The sequence below is a fragment of the Lissotriton vulgaris genome, chromosome 1_1, assembly GCF_964263255.1.
Source record: "Lissotriton vulgaris chromosome 1_1, aLisVul1.2, whole genome shotgun sequence".
Classification (NCBI taxonomy): domain Eukaryota; kingdom Metazoa; phylum Chordata; class Amphibia; order Caudata; family Salamandridae; genus Lissotriton; species Lissotriton vulgaris.
The window spans coordinates 2024600454-2024627301 of NC_141685.1; the positions used below are offsets into that span (position 1 = coordinate 2024600454).

Below are 26848 nucleotides of genomic sequence, written 5' to 3' on the forward strand. Positions count from 1 at the left end.
TGACTTTTCTAACATTTTAATACATTTCTGTGGATTGGAAGTAGATATTTCCATGCAGGCCTACTAGAGAAGCATCTTTCCATACTTCAAAATTCAGCTCTACCTATCAAAATATTTGGCTTGACTCTCCCCCCCCCCCCATTTATGATCTCCACATTCATCTGTTGTGTAGCGATCACCATTAACCCTCGTCACCACTGAACTACATCCCTGAATTTCTCTTTCTTTTGAAAATATTCACTGCTCCCCTAATTGCCTCCGCCTTTGCAATATGTACTGCTCCACTCAATCCCAAAATGTATATTTTTGCATGTGGTTGAATAATTCTTTACCCACAAATCTCCAAAGACATCTATTCCCTTTATCATTTATTCTTTCACTGCAGTGTAAGCTCATTTGCATACCTTGAGGCCAGCTGTAGTGTAATTGCTCTCTGAGACCCTCTCTGCGACTAAGCATGGAACCTGGTGGGGTAGAAAGAGATCATTCTGGGTTGACGTTGTTCACTTCTTCCTTATATGTACACAATGTGCTTATCAAAATTTCCTTTTGCCTATCGTTTGAATACTTTCTACCATGAGAATCACAGAAAGGGACACATTTCCAGGCTTCCAAACGATTTGAATGGCTTACCAGCTTTTTACCTCACTTTTTAGCTTTTTCTATTTGTGCAATCACAGATGAACTGAAGCAGTACGTCATATTTGTTTGGTGTAAGTTTTCACAGTGAACCACTGATATCTACAATTTAGTCACACACTTGATCCACAGCATCTACAGCCCTTTCTATGTGGCCAGATTGCATCATTTTCTGTACCACTGACTTACGAATAACTCCTATGGGGGCTCATAAGTACTATACTTACCCTTTCAAATTTCGTTAACTACCAAATTCTTTCTGTCTGAAAAGATTGTGCAACTAGAACTCACTTAAATTATTATCCTATTTTGTGTCTTTCCTGACTTTAAAGCTGAGCTTGCACGCCCCTACCTCAAGTTTTTAGTTCATCTCTTATCTGTGAAGAATCACTCACTTTTAAACTATAAAACAAATGTGCTGCGGTCCAAAGTCCCTAATTGTTAACCACATCATGCACACCATGCTACACTTCTTTATGCACTGTTAAAACGTTCACTTTTCAGCTTTTTTCTTTTGCTACTAAATGTAAAAGAATTTGTCGTCTAGAATTATTTGCTTGAGGGCCTGTTCACGGATGTTAACCTACACTTGAGTACATTTACACACATAAGTTCACTCGTACACTTTTGTATAACTTTACTAGTTTTAAGTAATCACTTTTTATGAGAGTACAGTTACTCAAATGTGTAGACTTACAAGTCTCCATCCCCTTAAGCAGGGGGTGGCGCCAAATTCATGAGGGTAAAGGTACTACGGCCAAAAAGGAGCAGTAGGAAGTCCAGCACCACACTAGGCCAACCACTAAGACTACAACATCTTCCAATAGAAAATTACTAGAGACAGCAACTTAAAATATAAACTCATATGAAATAATGTAAAATGTAATTAACTTATTTTTTATTTTTTAAATCTAAACACACAAAATTAATGTAAAGATAAATAATGTAAGTGTATTTAAATATATCTTTATATAATATTATGATAAAATATGTTAGTAACCTTTTAAAATCTAATAATACATTAAATATATTTTCTAAAAAAAAACAATAATTTTAATTATTCTGAACATAACTTTTTAATTTAAATACATAATAAATACATCAAAACATTTTACTTCGGATTTTGTTTTTTAAACCTTAAAAAAATAATGTAAATTTAATTTACATAAAGTAAATGTTCTAAATATTGAATTCAAAATTACGTTTATAGCTCAATGGCTTTTTTTTTATTTTGTCCCCAATGGTGGAGAAGGTAAAAACGTTTATTACATTTGAAACAAATTGGTAAAGATATGTTTATGTTTATGACTTGATTTAAATTAACATTTTGATTGATTTTAATGTATTACATTAAATCAAATACTTTTTTTGAAGTTTAAATTAAAAACAAAAATATCTACCTAAAAGAAAACCATTTTTTAATATGTATTTAATAATTATTGAAGTGATTGAATCATTTCAAAGTAATTTTATTTTAATTTAAAAAATCAAAACATTTATAAAAATATTTTTAAATGGCCAAAAATAAGAAAAGAGAATTGCTGATTGACAATGTGGGCACTAAATCTAGCGAGCCTGTAAGTATTCAAGATTGTCTCTTATCATGCTTTGCGAATCTATACAAGGAAGACATCAACCCCTCAAATGAGGCAATAAGATCATGGTTGATGGGTATAACTCCGTCAACGTTAACGGATACAGCTAGGGACCTTCTAGATTCGCCTATTAGTATGGAGGAACTCAAGGAGCATATAAAGAGGGAAAAGACTAAGAAAGCAGCGGGTCTGGATGCCCTGCCTAGTGAAATCTATAAGGAACTGGTGGAAGAGCTTTTGTCTGTACTCCATGATTTGTTTAATCAAGTATACAGTGTAACAGGGAAAGTTCCCACCTCCTGGAAAGAGGCCACGATAGTGTTGCTAATAAACCCAGGAAAGGATCCCCTATTGCCAGATTCATATCGCTCACTCTCCCTGCTGAATGCAGATTATAAAATCTTTATGAGCATATTAGCAGGGAGATTGTGCAAACTGATACTTAGTCTGATTAATTGCAATCAGAAGGGCTTTATTGCTGGGAGAAATATTCAGGAGCAAATCCAGCTGCTAATTGGTAACAATGACTTGGCAGAAAATAGAGGGGACCCTCTGGTGTTGGCGGCATTAGACGCCGCTAAGGCATTTGATTGGGTCTGTTGGGGATATCTATGGGGGGTGATGGAAACTATAGGTATGGGTCAAATTTTCATGCATACCTAAAAAAACTGTTATAATGGAGCGTCGGCAAAAATTCTAATAAATGGTACTCTGACACCGAATTTTGTAATCCAGAGGGGGACTAGACAGGGGTGCCCTCTGTCGCCTATGTTGTTCAATTTATATATTGAGCCCTTAGCACAGGTTATCAGGCAAGATAACATAATACGACCTTTTAAATCAGGAAATTACGAATGTAAAATCGCCTTATGTGCAGATGATATCATAATTTACGCCATAAATCCTGGCATCTCTATTCCCCACTTAGAAAATCTACTCCTTGAATTTGGTGAGATCTCTGGCTATATGGCCAATTCAGATAAGACAGAGATTATGAGTTGGAATCTCATAAATAGTTATGGCCCTGAAAGCAAGGAGTTTAGATATTTAGGGGTAAAAATAGTAAAAAACCTAAATAAAATACCATTGATTAATCTAAAGAAAATTGAGAAGGATATAGACTTTCTCATTGCTAAATGGAAAAACCTCCCTTTATCGATCTATGGGAGGGTTAATTTAGTAAAGATGACAGTATTACCTAAACTAACCTTCCTTTTTAGCGCGCTCCCCATTATTTTTCCACAAGATAGTATAAATAAAATCTAAAGGAAAATAGGTAGTTTTATCTGGGGCCAAAAAAGTGCTAGGCTATCTTGGAAAAAACTACGAAGAAAACTGTTAAAAGTGGGGCTGGCGCTTCCGGATATAAATCTATACTTCTTGGCCTTTCAATTTAAGGGGATCAGGATGCTTCTATCTAATCCATCAGAAACTTCTTGGGGTAGATTATTAGGAGAACTTGTCTTAACGGAGGGTGGCAATGGGCAGTATAAGTTTGGGGCCCCAAGATTTTTTAAGAAGGTACGCCACGCCTTAAGGTGTTAAAGGCAGCACTTCAGATATGGTATAAACTATGACGTATCTGGGGTGTAGGCTATTTTTCTCCATTCGCACCGATCTGGGACTCACCGGGTACCCCGGCCTGTTTGAGAGACTCTTTAGCAATCCCGATAAGAAAGCTGAGTTAGAGAAGTGGTCAGATTTGGTAGACTCGGATGGGGTTCTTCCCTGGGAAGTACTTTCTGATAAGATAGGGTCCACATTCTCCCGATTTAAGTACCTTCAGTTAAGATCTTGGTTTGAGGCGGAGGCAGGAGAGACAGAAGGCAATTGGGAGCTACAGCGGCTATTTGAGAGTGTTTTACCAAGGAAAAAAGAGGTATCATTTTGGTATAATAGCCTCTTAGATGCAGTAGATCAGGAAGTTCCTCCGCAGGTAGCTGTCTGGAACAACACCCCACTTCATCAAGAAGCCGAAATTCTGTTCGAGTTCTCCATAAAATTAATGTATAAATTCATTAAGCCTGCCACACTTAAGAAAAACCACTTTTATGTTCTAAACAGGCTATACTACACTACCAAATTTTCTAGACCCCTCTACCTTAGTACCATCATGTCCGAAGTGTCACATCAACAAGGTGGATAATGTACGTATGTTTTTGAATGTGCAGAACTGGGCATATATTGGAAAGAGGTGGGTAATTCCTTGTCGGATATTTTTCAAATGCATATAAAGGTAGACCTACCTTTGGTCCTTTTTGGTGTGAATAAGCAGGAGAACACAACACTGTTACGGCCACAAAAGGGCTTGCTTCTTAATCTGATGGTTTTGGCCAGAAGAGAGATATGCATAAGATGGAAAGTCCCTGCCCCTCCAACAAGGGAAAGTTGGATTAAAGCCGCTCTTCGCATGACGAGCCTAGAATATGAAGAATCATTAATGTACATCTGGTCCCCTCTGACATCATGGGGACGACGGCTGCATATGATAAATGGGTGATATTTGGAGAGCGGAATATAAGTCCAATGATTACGCCCAGTCCTCGGGATAAAGAGGAAGGCCGTGAATGGCTAGACGGATGCAGTAAGTTAGATGGAGCACAGTTAGTACGAAGCGGATTGTCAAAACTGCTGTGTCTATGGGGAGATGACGACAAAAAAAAAATATATATATATATATTTTAAAATGGAATAAAAATATTCTTTTATTTTAGGCAATTTTTAACATTAAAGTAAATGTATTTATATTTTAGCTATTTGAAATCATTGAATTACTTTAACATTATTGTCTATGGGATTTTATTTATGTCCCAACCTCCATTTATTTCTATGGGAGGGTATTGCATGACCCGTGGTTGACCATGTGTGGTGCTAGACTTAGCCCAGGTCTGAGCTGGAGCACATTTATAACTGTGTTGTGCCCTTTTTGGCTGTAGTATCTTTAGAAACACAGTTTGTGAATAGAAATTAGCTCACTCTGTAGGTGGGTGCACATTTCTCCCTAAATCCCTCCCTAACACCCCCTTAACCCAGCACTCCTCCATGTCACTACCACATTTACTACTAAAACGTATACTTACATGTGCAGAGACTTAGTGGTCGGGATAGAGCTCTCTGAACAAAAAATGGTAGGAGAGGCAGAACCTTCCCACGTAGGTTTGTGAATAGCATATTGTAGTACTTAGTAGTACCATTGTAGTACTACCAAACGTAGAACAAAATGCAGTTTGTGAATAGGACCCTTAGCCATTTTCCGCTGACATTTTGTTGCCCTTGCCCCCTGACTACCTTTCTTGCATCATTCTAACTCTGCTTTTCTTCCATTAATCAGCCTTTCTACTTGTAAATTCCAGTGTATTGGTCTTTAAATAACTAGCCACATATTTGGGAAACCATTTCGATTCTCCTCTTTGACTCCTGGATTTATTTATTAGAGAATATATTACTTCTCTGACTGACCACTTTAGCTGTTATGTTTATTTTTCTTCATTCAGATCCTGATCCCTGGTGCATCTGTCTGATGTACTGTCTGTCATGAGACACTTTAACATCCTCTCGTTTAGAACCTTGTCTACCTGTGATCTGGTACTAGATCTGGTCATATGAAGGACCAAATGGTTTAATTAAAAATGTAAAACAAATTTACAGCAAATGTTTTATCATATTTTTAATCTATTTTCATATTTTAAGATGTCTCCTCACCCTCCTATGTTCCTCATTCTCATTGCTTATTTATTCATATTTTATACTTCAGTTTTCTAAATGTAATTCGCTAATATGTAAGATTACTCTAATTTTCTCATAACTTTTGATTGTTTCTTCATTTTCTGTCTTTGTATCTTTATATTTCAATAAACTTCAAACTTAAAAAAAAAAAAAATGTAAAACAAGAACATCCTTTGTTTGTTGTGAGCTGTTCCGTTGCATTGTAGGCATTTAAGATCAGTATAACCATGTTTGGTGCTCTAGAACGTGGGTACTCACAAACGTTTCTCCACGGGCCACAAAGTATGGTCTATGAAGTGACTGAGGGCCGCCCTGAAGCCAGCAAGGTGTAGGTTGGGTGAGGATTGTGTGTAATGTGGGTGTAGGGGAACCGAAGCATGCACTTCTGGTGGCTGAATTGCACAATGTCAAATCCGAAAACCCGGGATCAATCCTGGCTTCCCCACTTGACCAATTTGTGTCATCCTTGCCAATTATTATTTTCACTTTGCCTCCTTTTTCTTCATTATCACATATAGGAGAACCTTAAAATACATGAGTTCAGGACGTGTGCAGTAGAAAACATTCTCTTGAGTTTGATTTATTACATTATAATGTCTATGTTTAATAGCACCCCAGGCCACCCGTAGGATGCACTTGACAACTGACTTGCTTCTTATTGGGCTGAAGCAAGAATGTTTCTAAATAAATGTTTGAAAACTGTCATATAAAAAACACTCTTGATGCAGCAATTTGATCAAATTTACTAAGGTGAAAACGCTTCTACGTGCTTAAGAAGTACACGTTTTTACATTTTGAAGAGACGTTATCTTATTTTTACATGTTTGTTCTAAAATGTCTTTAAAAATGAATGAGTTTGTAAAGTTAACTGGTTCCTGACACCTTCTCTACTCTCCTTTCTTTAACTGCAGGAAACATGTAAATAAATGCTTGCCAGTTTGTTTCAGATCATTCTGAATGTTAGTAAACACGGAGATGACGTCATAAACTTAATTTGCATTTTACTCTAACCCACCCTCTGGACCTTATCATAGTTACCAATTTATGTCAATATCTGGTGAATGTATTCTGTTGACTGAATCAGTAATAAAACGCTACATTTGACAAACAGAAGCCTCACAAGACGTTTTTTGTAAACATATTTTTATTCCAATATTAATTCACTCTGTAGCGCCTGGATTCGCTATAATATGGATCTTCTTTTTATACAGTATTTGGCATGATTGCAGTGCATCAAGAAACAGCTGTGCAAAAAAGGCGTATAAAAATCATACAAAGTGTGCTTGCATAAAACTTGTTAAACAGTTAAACATCCGCTTTCTGGACATCAGCCGTAACATTAGGCGATATAGCAAATTTTGTCACGGCGCTTTCTTTTATCCAGTAAAAACAAATAAGATGGCTTATGAAATATAAACATATTTATTTCAAATTTGGGAACCTTTTTCATAGTTAAAATTCCTTCAAACGTGAGGAGCCGGGTGTTAGCACCTCCCGTGCCGCAAGCTTGCCTTTGGAAAAAACAAGAACACTTAGACCTTTTGCTGCTGCATTTCAGAAGTGGCCAGTAGGTGCGAGCGCACACCTACATAAAATACCTGGTACCTATCTTTCCACATGATGAAACATGCCACCAAGCACACCAGGCCAAGCAGGGGGTTGAGAATTATCTGCAGAAGCACGTAGACCTTGATGGTCCCGGTGATGGCGCTGCAGTCGGACAAGTCCTGATACACGAAGGTCCGGCTGAGGGGGTCGGACGGGTCCAGTTTGCACTGGCACGCGGAGTCCACCGTCATGCCACAGGAGAAGTGCGTCAGCTGCGAATAGTGGTAGGCTGCGAAGGCCACGGCCAAAACACAGACAATCAGGCTGAAGGCACTCAGGAGAAAGTAGGCAAGCTGCAAGGAAAGAAAGAAAGAAATGTGTTTAGTACCACACGTCAAAATCTGCCCGGAAACAGTTCGTATTGGAGGGCGTTCAAAAAGTCTGCTCGTCTGGAATAAAACAGGCAGATGCAACTTTTCCCACATTCTGCTGAAAATGACTTGGCTCTGTCAGGCACACCATCACTTCACACGCGCCCGCCCTGCCTGCGATCAATGAAAGCGCGCAGGCGGTGTGGAAACACGGTGTGCGGAGCCAAACATCTCTTGCCTCTGAATTTTAAGTGATTTTTTGCAGCTACAGAAACCATGACTCTGAAGAGTCGGAAAACAGAGTTGCTTGCGTTTGTTTTAGACCATTTTTATTTCAAATTAATCATTTATATATGGCTCCACAGGCTGCCTTCTGGCTGTTTCAAGGCAGTAGTAGTGAAACAAACAAGAAACATTCGAAATTGAAAAAAAATACATACGAACAGAATGTCCAATGTAGGTACAGGGTGGAAGACTGTGTAAATTACGAATTCAGGCCTCATGGACCTGCGTTGGACACCTCTTTCTTAATCTTGACAGATAAATGACTCATGAATCCATTCAGTGATTTTGACTCTATCAGTCTACCTATAGAGAAACCTCCAGAGAAAAATGTACAGATAGCTGGCCAGGGATGACCACTTTCTTCTACAAAACTGTATCCATGTATTTTTACTCTCTTCCTAGCTATAGCTGATGATCTTTCACATTTCCAAAAAATGTTCCTGCCATTTGTGTTAGGGTCATTGAGGAATAATGCATGCTGACTGTGAGAAATTGGGTTGTTTGTTGACTGGGGTGTGAGTCCTGGTCAAGCAACAGTCTCAATCCCTTGCAGAGTGAACCGCAAAAAGTCACTAAATTAACCTGTGCTTAACCCTGGGTAGCTTGGCACACCAAGCAGTCAACCTTAAGTTAGAGTCAATGTGTAAAGTATTTATGCAGCACAGTGAAGACACAACACAAGAAGAATCCCAAACAAATTTAGAAAAATAGAGTACATTTTATTAAGATATTTGGTACCAAAACAACAAATATCCAATCAGTAGAACAAGAGGTATGAATTTTGAAAGTTTTTAGTGACATCTAGCTCCTAAAAGATCAAAGCGCCAATCATGGACATCTAGTAGCACAAGACTGGGTCAAAGTCTAAAAATATGGCTGACATCAATGGAGTGTGGGTCGAATACAAGAAGTGGATAGGGCCAGGTCAACCCTTACTTTCGGCTTTAGAAGAAAATCTGAGAAAAATTGTCTGAAAAGTTCAGTGAGGCAAGGATTGAGGCTACAGTGTAGATTTCCACCTCCGAACTTAGTCTTCGAGAAGTCCCAAATCTCCAGTGGGACAAGGCAGAGGGCTGTAGCCGAAAACAGTTCCACAAGGTCCGATACCTCATTGGCAAATGACCGCTGAAAAGGATCTGTTGCAGAGAAGAAAGTAGGGAGATAAGTGAATCCGAACGGCAATGCATCTCGGGCTTATAGCCGAGCAGGTTGGTCCTTGTCTCCTCCTGGTTCTCAGAGCAGTTTTTGGCCAAAATGTGTCTAAGTCCACAGTTTGGGATTTGGCCATCTAGGCACCTTTAGCATCACAACCAAGGGTCCATGCCTGGCGAGACACATCTTGGGATTTCAGGGCTCGCTCAGACTGATTCCAGGTGCAGGTTCAAAATGGTGGGAGCTTTTTATATCTCTATAGCTTTGAATAGGAGGCCAGCAAAACTAGCACTCAGAGCCACTTCTGGTAGTACTGGGTGCAGATGAAGATTTATGGCTCAACAGCAGGCTCCAGGCAGCAACGTAGCCCTTCCAGGTAAAGTAGAAGCTTGGTAGAGTGCACAGCAGGTTATAGCAGCAGGCAATCCTCTGGGAATCCTACCGTAGGTCCAGTAGTGGACTGAAGATCGGGTCTTAAGGTCTTATTTTTAAACCCTGGTGTCCTTCTTCTGGAATGTAAGAACAGCTTCTAGCAAGGCTCTTTGAAGTGCATGGAATTTCCTGACTCCCCTGAGCTGGCTCCAAGTGGGCTGCATTGTCAATACAGGATCGTTAGGCCCATTTGTGTGAAGGAAGATCACAGGCAGTCAGATGTAAGTGGGACTGTGCTCAGCTCCACGCCTTCATCCTGCCAGTAGATGGCCAATTGAGGCACATCTAATCTCTCTATTGTGTTCTGATTGTCTGCGAGTATTACAAAGTCTAATTGTCAGCTACACCCAGGCATATGACCCAAAGTAAGCTGCAGGCACAAAAGGCTAAGAGAAGAAAAATACCAACTTTCTAAAAGTGTTATTTTCAAAATTGTAATGCCAAATCCGACTTTACATTTAGAGAGGGTTCATCATTATATTTTCATAGGTACCAAACATGATATAGCTCCCTGCTCACAATTAGGAATTACAACTTGTTCAATATAGTAAGGAATCCTCAATGTTAACCTATGGTAGGGGTAGGCCTCACAGTTTTAAAAACAGATTTGGAAGTTTTTCACTACCAGAACATGTAAAACGTAAAAGTACACTTCCAATCTTTAAATGACAGCACCCAGGCCTATGGGCTACCCAGGGCCTACCTTAGAGGTGACTTATATGTAATAAATGTGGATTTTAAGGCTTGACATGGGGGTTTAAAACTGCATTCAGGCTGTTATGGTCTGCATGGAAAATGTTGTAAGGGGAAACTTAAGTGGGTGGCACAATAAGTGCTGCAGGCTGACTAGTAGCCTTTCATTTACAGGCCTGGGTATATGGTATAAAATTCTACAAGGGACTTACAGGTGAGTTAATTATGCCAATTGGGTATGAGCCAATTTAATCATGTTTTAGGGAGAGAGCACAAGCACTTTAGCACTAGTTAGCGGTAGTAAAGTTGCACAGAATCCTAAGGCCAACATGCACTTGTGGAATTTAACTCAGTGGATACTGCAGAGTTATATAAAAACTCTCCAAGATTTCATGGAGTTCTGCAAATGGGTGGAAAAAATGTACGTTGTGCTGTGGTTTAGCGCATGTTTCACACTGAAAAATCAATGTGAACGGCAACATGCGGGCCACTCAAGTACAGAATCTTCTTGTGAAGCAGCTCTCTGACCATGATAGCTCCAGTGACTGATCACATTAGAAAATCATGCAGTAGACTTTCAAGCAACTGTAAATTAGGCTAGATGATGCCAAAGCGCACTCACCAGCTTGCTTGCTGGAGCCTTGCATTGTTCCCATTATCATCAAGCTGCTTAAACTGGAAAATAATTTGGCCACACAGTGATTGGTGGAATTCAGCAAGGACACCATATTAAAAGATTAATGTGGAGTTGCCAAATTCTTCCAATTCCATGGGCAGAATTACAAATTTCACCTGGGCCTACTCCACACTTACACTTGAATCATTTCTATTGCCACCTTTGCAACGCTTGTTAAAAGAGAGAAAAACACGTAAACCCTTTCTTGTTGAATTAAATAATATGTAGAACAGAACTGGAGAAAAGTGGGCTAGCCTAGATGAAAGGAGAACACTATGGTATAAATAAACAGGCTAAAGTAACATTTAATATCTTTATTTCAATGAAATTCCCCAAAATAGGTTGTTTGTCAGACTTTTTGAATCTTAATATACAGAAGGTCCATTAGATGGGTCATAGAAATGCCTCTTCCGACAGAGGCCATAGATCAAGGGAATTTTTATTATACATTTTTTTCAGTTTACAGACTAGATGGGAGTTTGTCAGTGACAAAGAGAAGGAAGCAGATGCTTTAGTCTGGCCATAAAGTAGTTTTCACCAGTTGCCTGAAGTGCCATAGCAGAGAACAGGAAGGAATTTCTTTCTTTTTATCCAGGGCTGTACTCTATCAATGAAACATTTAGTCTGATTCATCCTTGCATGCTTGTTCAGGGTCTTATGAAAATAAAACATTTACGTTTGAAGATTCTGCTACATTAAAATATTTAGTTTCTCTCACTGGAGAACAAGATGGATATCAGATAAATATGTCTCTTTTTCATATGCTACTGTTTACATAGTCTATTTATTGGTGGCTTTATTATTTTATTTAGCGTTTAGGTCTGGTTCTATTGTTTTTATTGAAGTATTTTTGTTATACAGACTGTTTGTCTCTATGGTATTGTTTGTGGTTGATTTACAATGCTGTTTTTAGTGTGTGAAGTTGGTAGAGTCCTCAATACTCAGTCTTTACTTATAGTATGTATTGAGAGCATAAGGCATACTGTGCTTCATGTTTTCTTGGGTATTAAGCCATGTGTTTTTGTAGGTGTATCACATGTCATAACATTTACATTTACAGTTTAAATTCCTCAGTATCATAGTTATTTCTACAGCTTGTCAATGCTCAACTAACATTCATTGTATTTTATTACATTTTATAAATGGAGTTTCTAATTACAAAAGGCTTTGGTGTTGCCGCACCCCTTCATTCTAATCTATTCCCTGAAGCATTATTTATATGGGTGTGTCCTCTACATTTAAAAAAATTATTTTCATGTTTGGGATTCTGTTTGCTTCCCATTCCTTTCTTTGTCCTTTCTTTGTGTTTCTCGTTTGTTAATTATAATTTTGTTTTAGGCAGTGATTGTAATCAGCTAATACATCTCTTTATAGATAAAAACTCAAAAGTAAAATATGCTCTTAATATAATGCAAAAAATGTTTAAAAGGATAATTTCACAAACAACCATACTAGACTCTTGCAAAATTTATAATACAGACATTAGCGAATATTCGTTTTATTCCCCAACAATCATTCAAAATCCAGCAATTGAAAATATATTTATAAATACAATACTTCATCAATATTTGATGAATTCTGATGTTGATCCCATCTTGATTTCCAATCATGCTCCATTGGTGTTTAATTTAGTATTTTACTGAGCATTTAAATACCAATGGATAGTAGTGTCTTGATAATTCCTTGTTAAAATAAACATTTTTTATTAAGGAATTTGTATATTTTGTTATTGATTTTTTTTAATTCATAGGAATCTACTATTAATATGATTTGGGACTCGTTTTAAGCCACGGCCAGGAGTTAATAATGAGTTACCTTGCAGCAAAAATCAAAACTCCAAGGGGAATCTTTACAAATGCTTATTATCCTTCATAGTAATAAAGATTGTTCACATGAGTTGATGAAGGCAAACATGGAGTTCAGCAAAAGACACTCAAAATATGTGTAGTATCTTATTGAAAGGGTTTAGCTACAATTTTATGGTGGTCTGAACCGGTTGGGATAGTTATTATTCAATTACCTAATGTGAATAAAGAAAACATATTGAAAGAATAGTTGATAGAAAGTTAGAAATACTTTCAAAGATACAAGCATATCTAAATGTTTTGCAGTTTAAAATAAAATAGAGAATTGAGTATTCATGATGATCTTCCATTGGCTACTTTACTGTCAAAATACTGTGTTCATTACATAATAACCCACAGAGGGGACTGGATTTGAAAATGAAAGATTTGGATATGCTACACATAATATGATCAGTAAGACTAATGTCCATCGGCCTGGTCCCTAAGGAACTATTGGTATTTAAACATACTGTTTCCATAGATAAAACTGAATGTACTTGTCAGAAGCAATGACCTATCTGATAAAAAATAGATAGAGATTCTACATTGTGTAAAAACTACAGGCCTATTTCACACAAATTTAGAATGTAAAATTTATGAAGAAGTATTATCAACTCATATTGAAAGGTTTTTGCTAGATTTGTAAAAGGACATTATAGCCATGATCATTCTAGCCCTCCTCTGAATATCTTGCATTTGGCCTTCACAAATAACACAACAAAAATCCATATGTGATGGATCGTGGGAACCTAGCCTGTAGAGAAAGTTTTTAGGTTCTCCCAAATTTTGGGTTTGCCTTGCCAGAAAAGAAAAAAATCTTTTCTTGAGTCCTCTCACTCACCCAGGGATGCCCCTAAGTGACATGCTTCATCATTGGGGCCATCCCAAGCATCTACTGCTTGGGGCGTGTACGACTTGTGAAGGAGCACTGATTACGTGAAACTAAGGGGGTCATTAGGATGACGGGCGGGCTTTGTCCTCCAGCCATCCCATTGGGGGAAGGGACCGCCCGCCATAAGGGCGGAGGTCCCGTGGGGGTATTAGGATGCGCCCACCACAGTTGCGGGCTTATCATGCATGTTTAACATTGCGGCGGGCGGTGTTTACACCAGCACCAGCCGCAATGTTAAAAATGCTTGTTATGCATTTGCATACACAAAGCGGCAGGCACCGCGCGGTGCCTGCCGCATTGTGTATGCAAATGCAGGGGGGTACCACAGGTACCCCCCATGAGCACCCTCCATCTCGCCTTATTTATTTATTTATTTATTTATTGTGATTTATATAGCACACTATAACCCAGGGGTCCCTAAGCGCTTTGTGAGGATCAGCTAGACAATAGAAAGGATGCATCAGATTACAATTGGCGGCCACCCCACGCTTGCTGGAAAAGCACAGTTTTTAGTTTCTTGCGAAAGGGCATTAGTTTCTTTTCATTGCGAAGTTCCAGCGGTAATTTATTCCACATAGCTGGCAAAGTATGTGAAAAAGCACGCCCACCCACAGTGGTCAGTCTACAGCGTGGCTGAACCAGATAGATGGAATCAGCAGATCTAAGCACCCTCCCTGGTTTATAGAGGGTCAGGCAAGATTTCAAATAGGTGGGTGCCCTGCCATGAAGCGCTTTGTGGACAATGCAGAGCCCTTTGAACATTAGCCTCTGCCTAACTGGCAACCAGTGGAGTTCCCGCAGGAGGGGGGATGCCTGGGTACTCCTCGGTTTCTTAAAAATGAGCCTAGCAGCATCATTCATGACCGTCTGCATTCTGTTTAGAAGACCCTGTGGAAGTCCTATATACAGTGAATTGCCATAGTCCAGCCTGGCTAAAATCATTGCAGAGACCGCACTCCTTAGAGTGGAGACAGAGAGCAGCGGGGAAACTTTCCTGAGTTGGCGAAGGAGGCCGACACAGCTGCCCACCACAGCTGTGACTTGCTTTTTCATGGACAGCTTACTGTCCACCTGGATGCCCAGGCTCTTAACCACCTCCGCCGGTTCCGGAGGCATGCCCAACTCCCCGGGCCAGAAACGATCACACCAAGGGTTGCCAGCGATGGTAATCGGCAACACCTCAGTTTTGTCCGGGTTGATTTTTAGGGAGTTGCCGGACATCCAGTTAGCTGTGCTTCTCAGAATGTTTTGCAGTCTGGCAAAAGCATTCTGGCTATCCTCCAACTGGATGATGATCTGAGTGTCATCTGCGTAGTTATATACCTGGCAGTCCATTTGATTGAGCATTCGAATCAAAGGCTGTAGATATATGTTGAACAATAGGGGTGACAGAGCAGACCCTTGTGGGACTCCGCAAGTGATCGAGGTTGCGGTAGAAAGCATGTCACCTAATTGCACTCTGCATCCTCCCTTGAAGGAAGGATGTGAACCATGCCAGTGCTGTGCCCTGAATGCCGAAGTCCCTCATCCGCGACAGTAGTTGTTCATGACACACGGTATCAAATGCCGCGGAGAGGTCCAGCAGCACCCGGGCCCCCGGGATTTTCTTGTCTGCTCTGTTCCTAAGCTCATCTACGATTGACAGCATAACCAGCTCCGTGCTGTGATTCGCACGGAAGCCTGCTTGATTCGGCTCTAACAGCATGTTACTTTCCAGATGTTCTGAAAGAGTGGTAAGGACATGCTGCTCCAGAACCTTTGCCAGGAATGGTAGCTGGGAAATTGGTCTGAAGTTTTTCAGACATTTTGCGTCTGCCCCCGGTTTTTTTAGCAAGGGAATCAGACGGGCTTCCTTAAAGGAGGAGGGCACTTGACCAGTCTGTAGAGAGAGGTTCAGGAGGCTCAGCACATCTTCCTCTATGCCCGGGAGTGCGAGTTTAAACACTTCAGGTGGGCATGGATCCAACCTTGAGCCAGACTTGACCCGTCCCATGAGAGAAACTAAGCTATCCTTTGTAATCAAGGGTAGATTAGAGACCAAATTGTGACTGGCATTCTAGCTGGAATATCCACCGGTGGACAGTCGATTTGCGAGGTTGCCGTAATTTCAGTGACCAAATCGATGATTTTGTTGGTGAAGAAGTCCTGGAATTTCTGACAATCCTCCTGACTAAAGTCCGGGGACTGTTCCTTGTTCTTCTTGAGCTCCGTAAGGACTCGGAGGACTTCTTTCTGTGGGTTCGTAGCCGTAGAAATCCTCTCCTCGTAGAACTCGGACTTCCTGGCTATAATCGCTTGCTTATAACCAGCGAGAGCCCGTATATAGTTGCTCCGAGAATCAGGACTGTAATTTTTGCGCCATGTTCTTTCCAGTTTACGTAACCCACGTTTCTGTGCTCTGAGTGAATCGTTATACCACGGGACCCCTCGTTTCCTATCATGCCTTCACCATGGGGACTTGCGAACTGGCCCCCAAAGTGAAGACCGCATCTGACGAAGCCCATCCTGATAGACACTGCCACCATATAAACCCTTTTCGGCCCCGGTCGCAAGGTGACCGGGGCAGAAAAGCGGCGGACGGTCTTTCCATCTGCCGGGGCCGGGGACCCCCCAGCCATGTTAATATGGGGAGAGGTCATTGCAGCAAGGATGGCGGATCGCCCCTGCCAGGCTGGCGGTGGCTACTGGTAGCCTGGCGGGGACGATCCGCCCGCCATCCTAATGGGCCCCTAAGTGTGGTGCAGTGTATGGTGGAGTGGTGATTGGTGCTAATTAAAAGTACCTAGCTAGTGAGTTCAATTTATTCCTGCTCCTAGTTGTTATGGTAAAAAAGGGGTAGATAAAGGAAAAATAAATGTCATGTGGTTAAAGTCCCTAATATCATGTCAACATGTTTCAAGGTGTCTCCTACACCTCTTCTTCAGGACAACATGAGGGCCAGCCCCATGTATGCCACTCCTGTGAATGAACCAAAATTAAGGTAGAAAAGTTAGAAAACACACCTAGTGTGTGTGTCTATTAATTATACATACGGTTAACGCTGTATCCGTAGTATCTGTATTTGGGAGAGAAATGTAGATTGTAGGTTAATACATAATGCCTGCCCATTTGGGCCACGTTTTCTAGGCAATGTTTGGTAAATAGTAGTTAGTGCCTATGTAATATAAAAACAATGGTGCGTGTTCTGGTGCTCCTAAAACAAATAAACAAATAGCCACAAACAGTGTAATGTACTCCTATCAGTGTCTGTTCCTGGTGTTCCTGTTCAAAGAATTTAGTTAAAAACATATCATACATACACTCTTTTTCACTGGACGCTACAACTGACAGACACTACATGCAACATTTAACATTATTCCCGGTTTTCGGGGAAGAAAACGTACGTTTTAGTTAGCAATGTTATGCCCCATGGTCTGCCTGGGTGGAGGGGCCTGTAAACTTTATTGGCGCAAGGGAAAAGAAAATAGGCAAAAGGTGTAATTCGCCGTGGTTTTAATGAAAAAACCCGGCGGTAGAAGAAGCGTGTCATACTAAGGTAGGTCATAGCGGTATTGAAAAACTCCCAAACGATGTACCTGTTCAAGAAAAATAAGTACTGAGTAGGGTGCTAAACCCTTAATACTAGCCTCGCCAAAATGTTGTTACCAATACAAGTAAGGCTCAGGCTTCGACCGCGTTTATGCGTGTCTGAGTCCCGTGCCCGTTTCCAGATTTAATGTTTGCTCTGCGTCTTATTTAAAAGAAAAACACTGGTTTGGGAGAAAAAAAAAAAACAACATGCTGCCACTACCACAGTGAACCCTTACTTGTCTCGGCAGCCCTCTGTCTATTGAGCCTGCTGAGTCCCCGGCTCGACCGCATCTTAGCGTGTTGGAGCCTGAGGGCCATTTTAAGTATTAGAATTCGCCCCGTCACTGTCCTCCTCGTGTTGCTAAAAGACTAGTGCGCGTCTTTAGCGGAAGTAAAAAGTAAAAACGGCACGTAATGGAGGCCATTATTTCCATGTAGGTGTTCGTGGGGGTAATCAAACTTGAACGAAGGTTTAAACTGGTGCCTGTTATTTAACATTTTTTATCACACGATGATAAGCATGCCACGGGCATAATTGGGGATTTGTTTGCTTCACCGGTGCCGGGTCTCGAACCCTCTATTGCCTTTGAAACTGGCGGCCATTTTGAATTGGGCATAGGTGCTAGCCTTTGTTATTCAGTAACAAGGGGGGTGCATCTGTATTTCCAGGCTATTTTAGTGGCCACAATATACAATTAGGGCCATATGTATCATCAACCTGATTTGCGATTCTGAAATAGTGATTTTTTAGAAATCGCTATTTCAGAATCGCAAATAGGGATGTATGTACAAATTCACAATTTTTTGGTGAATTCTTAGTATTCCTTAATTGTGATTCGCAAATTGCGAATCGCAATTAAGGAATACTTTCCCATTCATTTCTATGGGCCAGGAGGCCCATAGGAATGAATGGGAAGTTATTCTCAATTTGCGATTCGCAATTTCAGAATCGCAAGTTAAGAATAATTTCAAGGGTGCAGGTTAAGGTTCCGTGATTCTGAACTCGTATCAAGACGATTTTGGTATCAGCGGACCGCAAATGACGAGTGCGGCATGTACGAGTGTTTTTGTCATAATCGATCTATGGGAACACTATGTATTCAGGGATTCCGTTCGAACCTTTGGGTTCCATTTTGTGTACGGCAGCCATTTTGTGGTTGTCCTCACATAGGCCGATGACTACGGCCAAACGAGTCCTTGGGACACGTACACCTTTAGCTGACTTTTGTGTGACCTGAACGAGCTGACTCCCTTGCCCGAGGCTGACCTCGTTGAGCCAGTTCCTTGTTAGGCAGCTGGTCAGATAGAGACCAAAGAGCAGGACATTGCTGAGTTTATGGTACAAGCACACACCCTTCTATCTTGCTTCTCATCTGTTTCTGTTCCTTCCTTTATGGCTTAATTACTGATTTGGGTTGAGGTCTTTTATTATGGGTCCGTCCGGCCTGTCCGAGCAGGAATGTTGGATTTTGCCTAGTCATTTCTGGTGGGCTGGACAACGGAAAGTGGGTTTGTCGTCATGCGATATGTTTGAAATGTCATCATCTGATTGGTCAGTTTGTATGTAACTGATGCTAGCCAGGAATGTTATTTTTAGCATAAAAGACGATGCTCCGCTCTATGAATTTGTGCAGTCTCTAGCGAACCACCCGTGTTGTGCTTCGTAGACCTCTGTTCCTGGTTGCAGCCAACAAACTTGGCCTTTGACGTCACCGAGAAGTATCCTGTGTCTCTGTATTCTAAGACAGGTGAACCCGAAGACATCGGGCGTTTCCCCTGGCGCCGCTGGGTTCTTAAACCCGGTTCTTTAAGGTGTTTCCAAAGGACACCCTGTTGCACCCCAGAAATAAGCATGGGTGCACATACATGCCCTGTATGTCACAGGGCATGTTGAAAAATGCAAAAATGTGCATTGTTCAAGGAATTCGCAAATTACCACTATCATGTAGTTGGTGGTAATTTGCGATTCCTCAAGGACAATTTGCATCTTTTTTTGCTTCATACATTGCATTTAATGAATCGCAAAATTTGCGATTCCTTAAATGCAATGGCAAAATAAGGAATCGCAAATTTTGCGATTCCTTGTTTTGCACCAGATTTTCCTTAATACATACCATTTGGTAAATTTGCATTCTGCGAATTTCGGCGAATGCAAATTTGTTTGATACATATGGCCCAGAATGTCTTAAACCAAGCTATCAGTACTAGTGTTGATCCTTTTTATAAAAAGTTATAAATGGGCTGATGTTCTCTGTTTCAATTCGCCCTTAGGAAGAACAGGCTATTAGGAGAATATGGTGTGTTTATATTTGTACCACGCATTATTTCAAGAACTGTCCCCAGGGAATGTTTTCGTTGAGCCCAACGATGTCTGTGCGGAGTTTAAAAACCCACCTCAGTTCTTTTTCCAACAGTGCTTGTTCCAAATTGTCAAAAAATGTTATGTGTTCCAGGATTACCCATTTTAAGTCGTTTGGGGTGTGTTGTTTCTCATTGAAATGAGCTGTCATCCTGGTGCTTGCCCTCTGGCATCAAATGTTACTGCGATGTTCGCACCTTCTTGTGCTTATTTTTCTAGTGGTCATGCTCACATAGTGTAAATCAGACATACATGTAATTAGGTTCACAACATCCACTGTGTTACAGTTGGTGAATTTGCGCAGATCCCATGTATACCCTGTGTTGAAAACAACTTTTTTTGTGGTGCTTGTCAGGTGGCACACACTACAGTTGCCACAGGGATGGTGGCCTGTAGGTAGGGTACTGATAACCTGCTGATTATTTCTGTTCTGTGGCTTAGGGCGGGTGTGTATTAATATATTCCTTAGTTCTTTGCCCGCTTATGGGAAAACATACGTAAGGTTATATTTAAGTTTCCACTGTTAACTATTTGCCAATGTTCTTTGCAAGTTTAGCCACTTTTTCTGACGCTTTGCTGAATGTTGTTATGCATATTGGTCTTTTCTCTTTCTGTCTCATTCTTTTCATAGGTCTCCAAAAGGGTATCCCTGTGATTGTTCCATGCCCTTTTCTTTGCCTTCTTTTTAGTGTTTGCTGGGTATTTACGTACTTTCAGTTTGTCAGCAAGTTCTTTTGCTTGAGAGTCACAATCAGCTGTGTCTGCGCAGTTCCTCCTCAATCTCAAGAACTGACCGAAGGGGAGGTTTTCTTTAAGGTGGCCGGGATGAAAACTGTCATACAACAGGAGGCAGTTTTTTGCAGTCAGTTTGAAATGCTTTGTAGTTTTTTAAACGCCATCTCTTGCAAAGATATTAAGGTCTAGAAATACTAGCTCTGACCTGCTCATTGTGCGGGTGAATTTTTAGAAAGGGGTCCTGTGTATTCATCCAGTTGATGAGGATATTAGCTTCTGTTTCATCCCCTTCCCATATCACCAGAATGTCGTCGATGTATCTCTTCCATTCTAGGATCTTTTGGCATACGGGCTCTGTTGTGAAAGAATTTTATGCACCTCTAGGTGGTGGATGTACAGTCCAGACACACTCGGTGCGAAAGTACTTCCCAAAGTACTTCCCATGCTCGTACCATGTTGTTGTCTAAACAAGAGGTCCTCAAATTGAAAATTATTTTCTGTAAGTGCCCATTTGCAACATTCGAGTACCACATGTTGTGGGGTGTGTTAAGGCCATGTTCAACTGTACATAGTTTCCTCGAGAATGTCTTATGCTTCTTTATGGGGCAGGCTGGTATACAAGCTTTCCACATCTAGCCCTATCAGGATGTGGTTAGTAGGGTCAAAACTGAGATCCCTCAGTAGGCATAGTACTGCCTTTGTGTCCTTCAAGTAGGTGTTGGTGGATTGTATTAGTGGACGCAGAAAAGCATCTGCAAATTTTGAGAGTGGCTCAAAGATTGATGCAATACCAGAGACAATTGGTCTCCCTGGTGGATTTGGTAAGCATTTGTGTGTCTTTGGGATTGTATAAAAGTAGGGGATCCTTGTTTTTTTTCTATTCAGGAAATCCCCTTCTTTTTTCGTTACCCAATAGTGCTTGCTCCACCATGCTGGTGATCCCAATCCTGAGTCTTTCAGTCGGATCCTCCTTGAGTTGTCTGTAGTTTCTCTCGTCAGATAGTAATCTGATGCATTCCTGCCGGTAAGTTTCCGTGTCTTGTATGACGATCCCACCGCCTTTGTACGCTGGTTTTATGGTGATGTGTTTGTTGTTGGCCAGTATCTTAATTGCTTCAAGTTCCTGTCTTGATGTGTTATAAAACACTTTCAAGGTTGTAGGGCTAATTTCTCCCACCTCTCATAATACTGCCTTCTCAAAGGGCAATATTTCAACTGGTAAAGCCGCTACAGGGGGAGTGAAGGTGGACTTAGGGTGGAGACCAGTGTCTCCTTTTTCCATTTCCATATTGCTTTTATTTTCAAAGAACACCCTTAGCTTTAGTTTTCTGTTGAATTCATACAATTCAATTCACAGCTGAGGTGGAATTTGTCCAAAGTAGGTGTAGGCACGAAACCCAAGCCTTTTTCCAGTACTGTTAACTGAATTTCAGTTAGGTGTGTGTTGGACAGGTTCACTACTAGGCTCAGTGGCTGCTAGTGCTCTGTTGTTCTGATGGGCCCATGCTCCATGTGTGGCTCCTGGCTGATTCCAGTGGCTGCGCCCATTGTACCTGTTGTCCTCTTTTCGTCTTGCCTCTTGGTGGACCTCTGCCCCGTCCTAAAAAAAATATGTTGGTACTCGTTTTGTGGGGCTGGTTCCCAGTACAGGTATTGTTGTTGAGGATATGGAGGGGGCCATAAAAAAAAGGTGGATCATGAAATGTGGGTTGGAAAGGTGGCTAGCCATACCCTGCCTGGCCTCTATTCCGCATCCTTCCTCTGAAGTTCGGGCGACCTCTTGGGTTATTTCGTCCTCCTGTACTGTTGTCAGAATCATTGGAGCTGGTGTCTGATCCATCTGTGTCCGTGTTGTGTCCTGGATTTCTCCCTGTAAGTTGGTTGTCATCTCTGGTGTATGGATAGGCCTTCTGTTTATCCCATCTTTTTTGAATTTCTGATATTTCGTATCTTTGAGTGATAATTCAAATTCTGTCATGGTTTTGTTGAGTACTTCCAATCGCTTTTTTGGTCCGTTTTCAATTTGACCTCTAGGCCATGTATTTCCTCTTTCATTGCATGTGAGAGGCGTGTTGCAGTTTTTATAATCAACACAAGCCAGTCTCTTGTGCAATGCTAAGAGATTAGCGACCAATCTCTCTTGAATTCCTTGTCTTGATGAAAAATAAATGGCTCATTTCGTACTATTAAACCTCTCGGAGCTGCATTTATTCTAAGGTATTCAGCCATCATAATACCATGAATGATTGTTTTTACTTGGTTTCTTTTCAGCTCTGTTAGTTCATCCCAACTTTGGGCCGCCTCATTGCTATCTCTGTTAGGTGTCTCAGCAAGGGGGGTCATGGAGGAGATGATTCTTTCCACCTCCTCTTCAGTAAAAGCTATGCCAGTTTTTTCAGCCATGTTGTTTTTGTTGTGGTGTACAGGCAAAGGAGTGTAAGGATTTTCTTTAAAAAGAGGAATTAAATTACATTAAACTCCCACAGCTTTCGCTGTAAAGTATTTATCAAAAAGGAGGGAGAAGGAGGATACAGCTACGTTCAACCTCCTGAGTTTTAAAGTACGCAACAAAAATCCATATGTGATGGATCGTGGGAACCTAGCCTGTAGAGAAAGTTTGTAGGTTCTCCCAAATTTTGGGTTCGCCTTGCCAGAAAAGAAAAATTATTTTCTTGAGTCCCCTCACTCACCCAGGAGTGCCTCTAGGTGGCATGCTTCATCATTGGGGCCATGCCAAGCATCTACTGCTTGGGGCCTGCTGCGACTTGCGAAGGATACGTCGGAGCACTGATTACGTGAAACTATGTGTGGTGCAGTGTATGGTGGAGTGGTGATTGGTGCTAATTAAAAATACCTAGCTAGTAAGCTAAATGTTTTATTCCTGCTCCCTGCTCCTTGTTGGTAGGGTGAAAAGGGGGTAGATAAAGGAAAAATAACTGTTATGTGGTTAAAGTCCCTAATATCCTGTCAACATGTTTCAAGGTGTCCCCTACACCTCTTCTTCAGGACAACAAGTGGGCCAGCCCCATGTATAAAACAAGAATTTTTAGTGGGAGAGGCACCCCTAAAATGTATCAATTCTCAATGAATGGTTATAAGTTTACTCCTCTAAGCGTGCTGCGGAGGTAGGCGCATACTGCGCCAGTCACTGATAAATAATATGATCAAGCGAAACCGCTTGCCCTCTGCGCACTGTTGCAGATCCAAATTGGATATACAAGTGTTTATTTGTTATATAATTTTATAAAGAAACATGAACAAAAGAATATTCAGTCAATACATTTTTTACTGAAATTAAGTTCATCAAAACATTATTTTATATCATAATATTTTTTGTGGTTCAATGATACAGTATTTTTATCGAAAATTCCATTTTATCTCACAAGTTGCCCATGCCCAATGCATTTCGGGCCACACAGCCCTTCGTCAGGGGCTGTACCTGAAAAGCATAAAAAAATGCGTACTTTAACCACATTGAAGGTCCTTCAACTTCAAAGTTTACAGTTTACTGCAGCAGTATGAATTCAACCATGTCATGTCTGAAAAAGTGTTTACCATATAGGCATTATAAAATTAAAAGAATTACATCATCCTAAGCACATAAAAAACATATAACATCGTGTTTGCATTGTATTAGACAACACATTGTCAAGAGGACTAACTCACTTGTGTAGTTTGAAATGACGAGAAAACAATGTGGAGTCCTGAAGGTTTCCAAACGTGGAAAGCTTAGCGCGTCGGTATTCTAAAATGTAAACAAACCCAAGATGACCAAAGTGTTCGGTTACGTGTTAAAACCTTGCACAATGAACTAGGCGATGACTCACTTAAAAATAATGATTCACAGCGGCAATAAGAAGCGGGTGCATGTTCGTGATCCTTCCCACAAGGACGTGATGTGATTAACCGATCTTCTGAAGAACAAACAAGGAATCGTTAGTTACGCGTTTAACTATGCAACGATGAAGAAGCTGTCATGAAAAAGGTCACATGACTAACATTGACAAAAACACGTCAAAATCAACGCATTATACCTTTTATTTTTATCACATTAAAAGCCTGAAGGGAGCGCACATTTATAATGTACCCAATCAGAAATTAACTAGAAAACAGTTACTCTAGCCGAACGCGTTCTATCCAAACCAACCTTTCGTGTTACAAACAATTCGGTGCCTTGTTCTAAGACGTTCTGTTCCTACGTTGATGCTTTACAGATGAATCAACAATGTTATCTGTAAGAGTAACAACATAAGCGTAATTAGTTAAGATATTAAATATTAGACCTTTCCCGCACACAGAATGACAGTATCTCATACCTGTTGGAAAAGGAGAAACCTCAACGAAGCACGCTGAATCAACCCGCTGTGTTTGTGCACCCGATCCTAACGCCTGAGATATACAACGGCCATGATCATCACACTTTGGTATAAGAAAAGATCGAAAACGGACTATCACCCAAGAGGTGGAGATTAGAGAATAGTGTTGACGCGAGCGCCATGATGGAATGGATAAACAAAGATGATTACATGCAAACATGCACAGAAAATAACAACATGATGAAGATGTCTTACTAAAATATGGGGTTATAACAATGTTATTCATGAAACAAATGAAACAATGTGAAGCACTGCGAACACCCTTCAAAAAAGTGATAGATAGTCAAAATGAGGAAACACTGTTCCGGTCCTTATGCGTACATATGTCGTGCCTGAATCACAGAAAGCATGCCAAATCTACTCGATCATTGATCCCTTTTGGATCTTAAGTATCTAGTCTTTTAATCCAATATACCTCCTTCTGCAACAAAGTCTTAGTCAAGCTCTTTCCAGGTGTGGGAGTGACAACTTCAAGGATCTGGAATTTAACTTGGGCGATTGAATGTCTATTGGTTTCCCAGTGTACTGCCAAGCTACTATTTGTGTTTTTGTAACGAATCGTACTCTTATGCTTAGAGATGCAAGTCTTAATTTTGCATTCTGTTTTCCCTACGTACAACAATCCGCAGGGACACTTTATTGCATAAATCACATTCATGGTGGTACAATCAGCATTGATCCTGGTTGGAATTGTTTCTCCTGTATGGGGATGTTTCACCATGTTGGTCACCATGACATTATTACACTGGACACAATTCTGGCATCTCTTCATTCCTTTGCATGTTACTACACTTGAACGTGAGGTGGATTTCAATAGTTCCTTAACATTCTGAGATCTTTTATAGGCAAAAATGTGTTTATTTGCAAAAAGTTCTTTGAAATCAGTCTCATATCTCAATAGATCCCAGTGTCGATTGATACTCTTCTTAATCTCATTTGAGCTTGTGGAATATTTAGAGACAAATACCTGTCGTTGTTCTGCATGTTTTGTTCTTTTTGTTAACAGAGAATCCCTGGTTTGCCTTTGTGCTTTATCTCTTGCCGTTTCCAAAAGATTTTTGGGATACTTTTTGGATGCATAGATAGAAACAATGGTGTTGAAGTTAGTTTGTAGTGTGACATCCTCAGAACAAACTATTTTCGCCCGCAGCATTTGGGAGTATGGTAGCTTATTAATGAGATTCCTGGAATGAAATCTGTTATACATAAGTGCAGTATTCTTATCAGTTGCCTTATGATACACTTCCGTGTGAATAACATCATCCTCTAGTTTCACCAATACATCTAGAAATGGAATGGCTTTGGTCTCAATGCTTTTAGTGAATTGAATGTTCTCATTGTAAGTTTTCAATTGGGATATCTTTTGTTCCAGCATTGCTCTTGAGTTCTGCCATATTAAAAAAATATCGTCAATGTAACGACAATATAAAATAATATTGTCGACCCAGTCTCTGTCTCTCACAAGGAACATGTCTTCAAACCTGGCCATGTAAGTGTTGACATATGCCGGGGCTCCAGAAAAACCCATTGAGGAACCCTTGTTCTGTAAATAAAAGTCATTATCCGATTTGAAATGGCTGTGATGCAAACAAAAATGCAAAAGTTCCAACAAAAAAATCTTGTCTACAGGTAATTCGTCTTGTTTCAGAAGTGCCCATTCCACTGCCTCTATCCCAGCTACGTGGGGGATAGAGGTGTACAAGGCCTTGACATCAAGAGTACACATTATCATTCCTGGTTTTACTGGAACGTTCATCAATTTCTGCAAAAAATGTGTGGTGTCTTTAGTATAAGAGTACCATGATTGAACAAAGGGTTGTAAAAATTGATCGATGTATTGACCCAGAGGCTCAAAGATGGTGCCACACCCGGTGAAAATGGGCCTGAAAGGGGGGTTTGAAAGATCCTTATGGACTTTAGGCAGCATGTATATTCCTGGCTGTTTGGGAAACAAA

At 40.5% G+C, this 26848-nt stretch overlaps 1 protein-coding gene across 1 annotated transcript in view; it reads right to left on the minus strand.

Annotated features, from left to right (window-relative positions):
- Positions 1 to 7366: 7366 nt before the first annotated feature.
- Positions 7367 to 26848, minus strand: part of SSPN (sarcospan) — a 338414-nt gene continuing 318932 nt past the window's right edge. Inside the window, exon 3 of the mRNA XM_086920254.1 lies at positions 7367 to 7861. Coding sequence (XP_086776380.1) covers positions 7493 to 7861 — 369 coding nt within the window. The 3' untranslated portion in view covers positions 7367 to 7492. The remainder of the gene's footprint in view (positions 7862 to 26848) is intronic.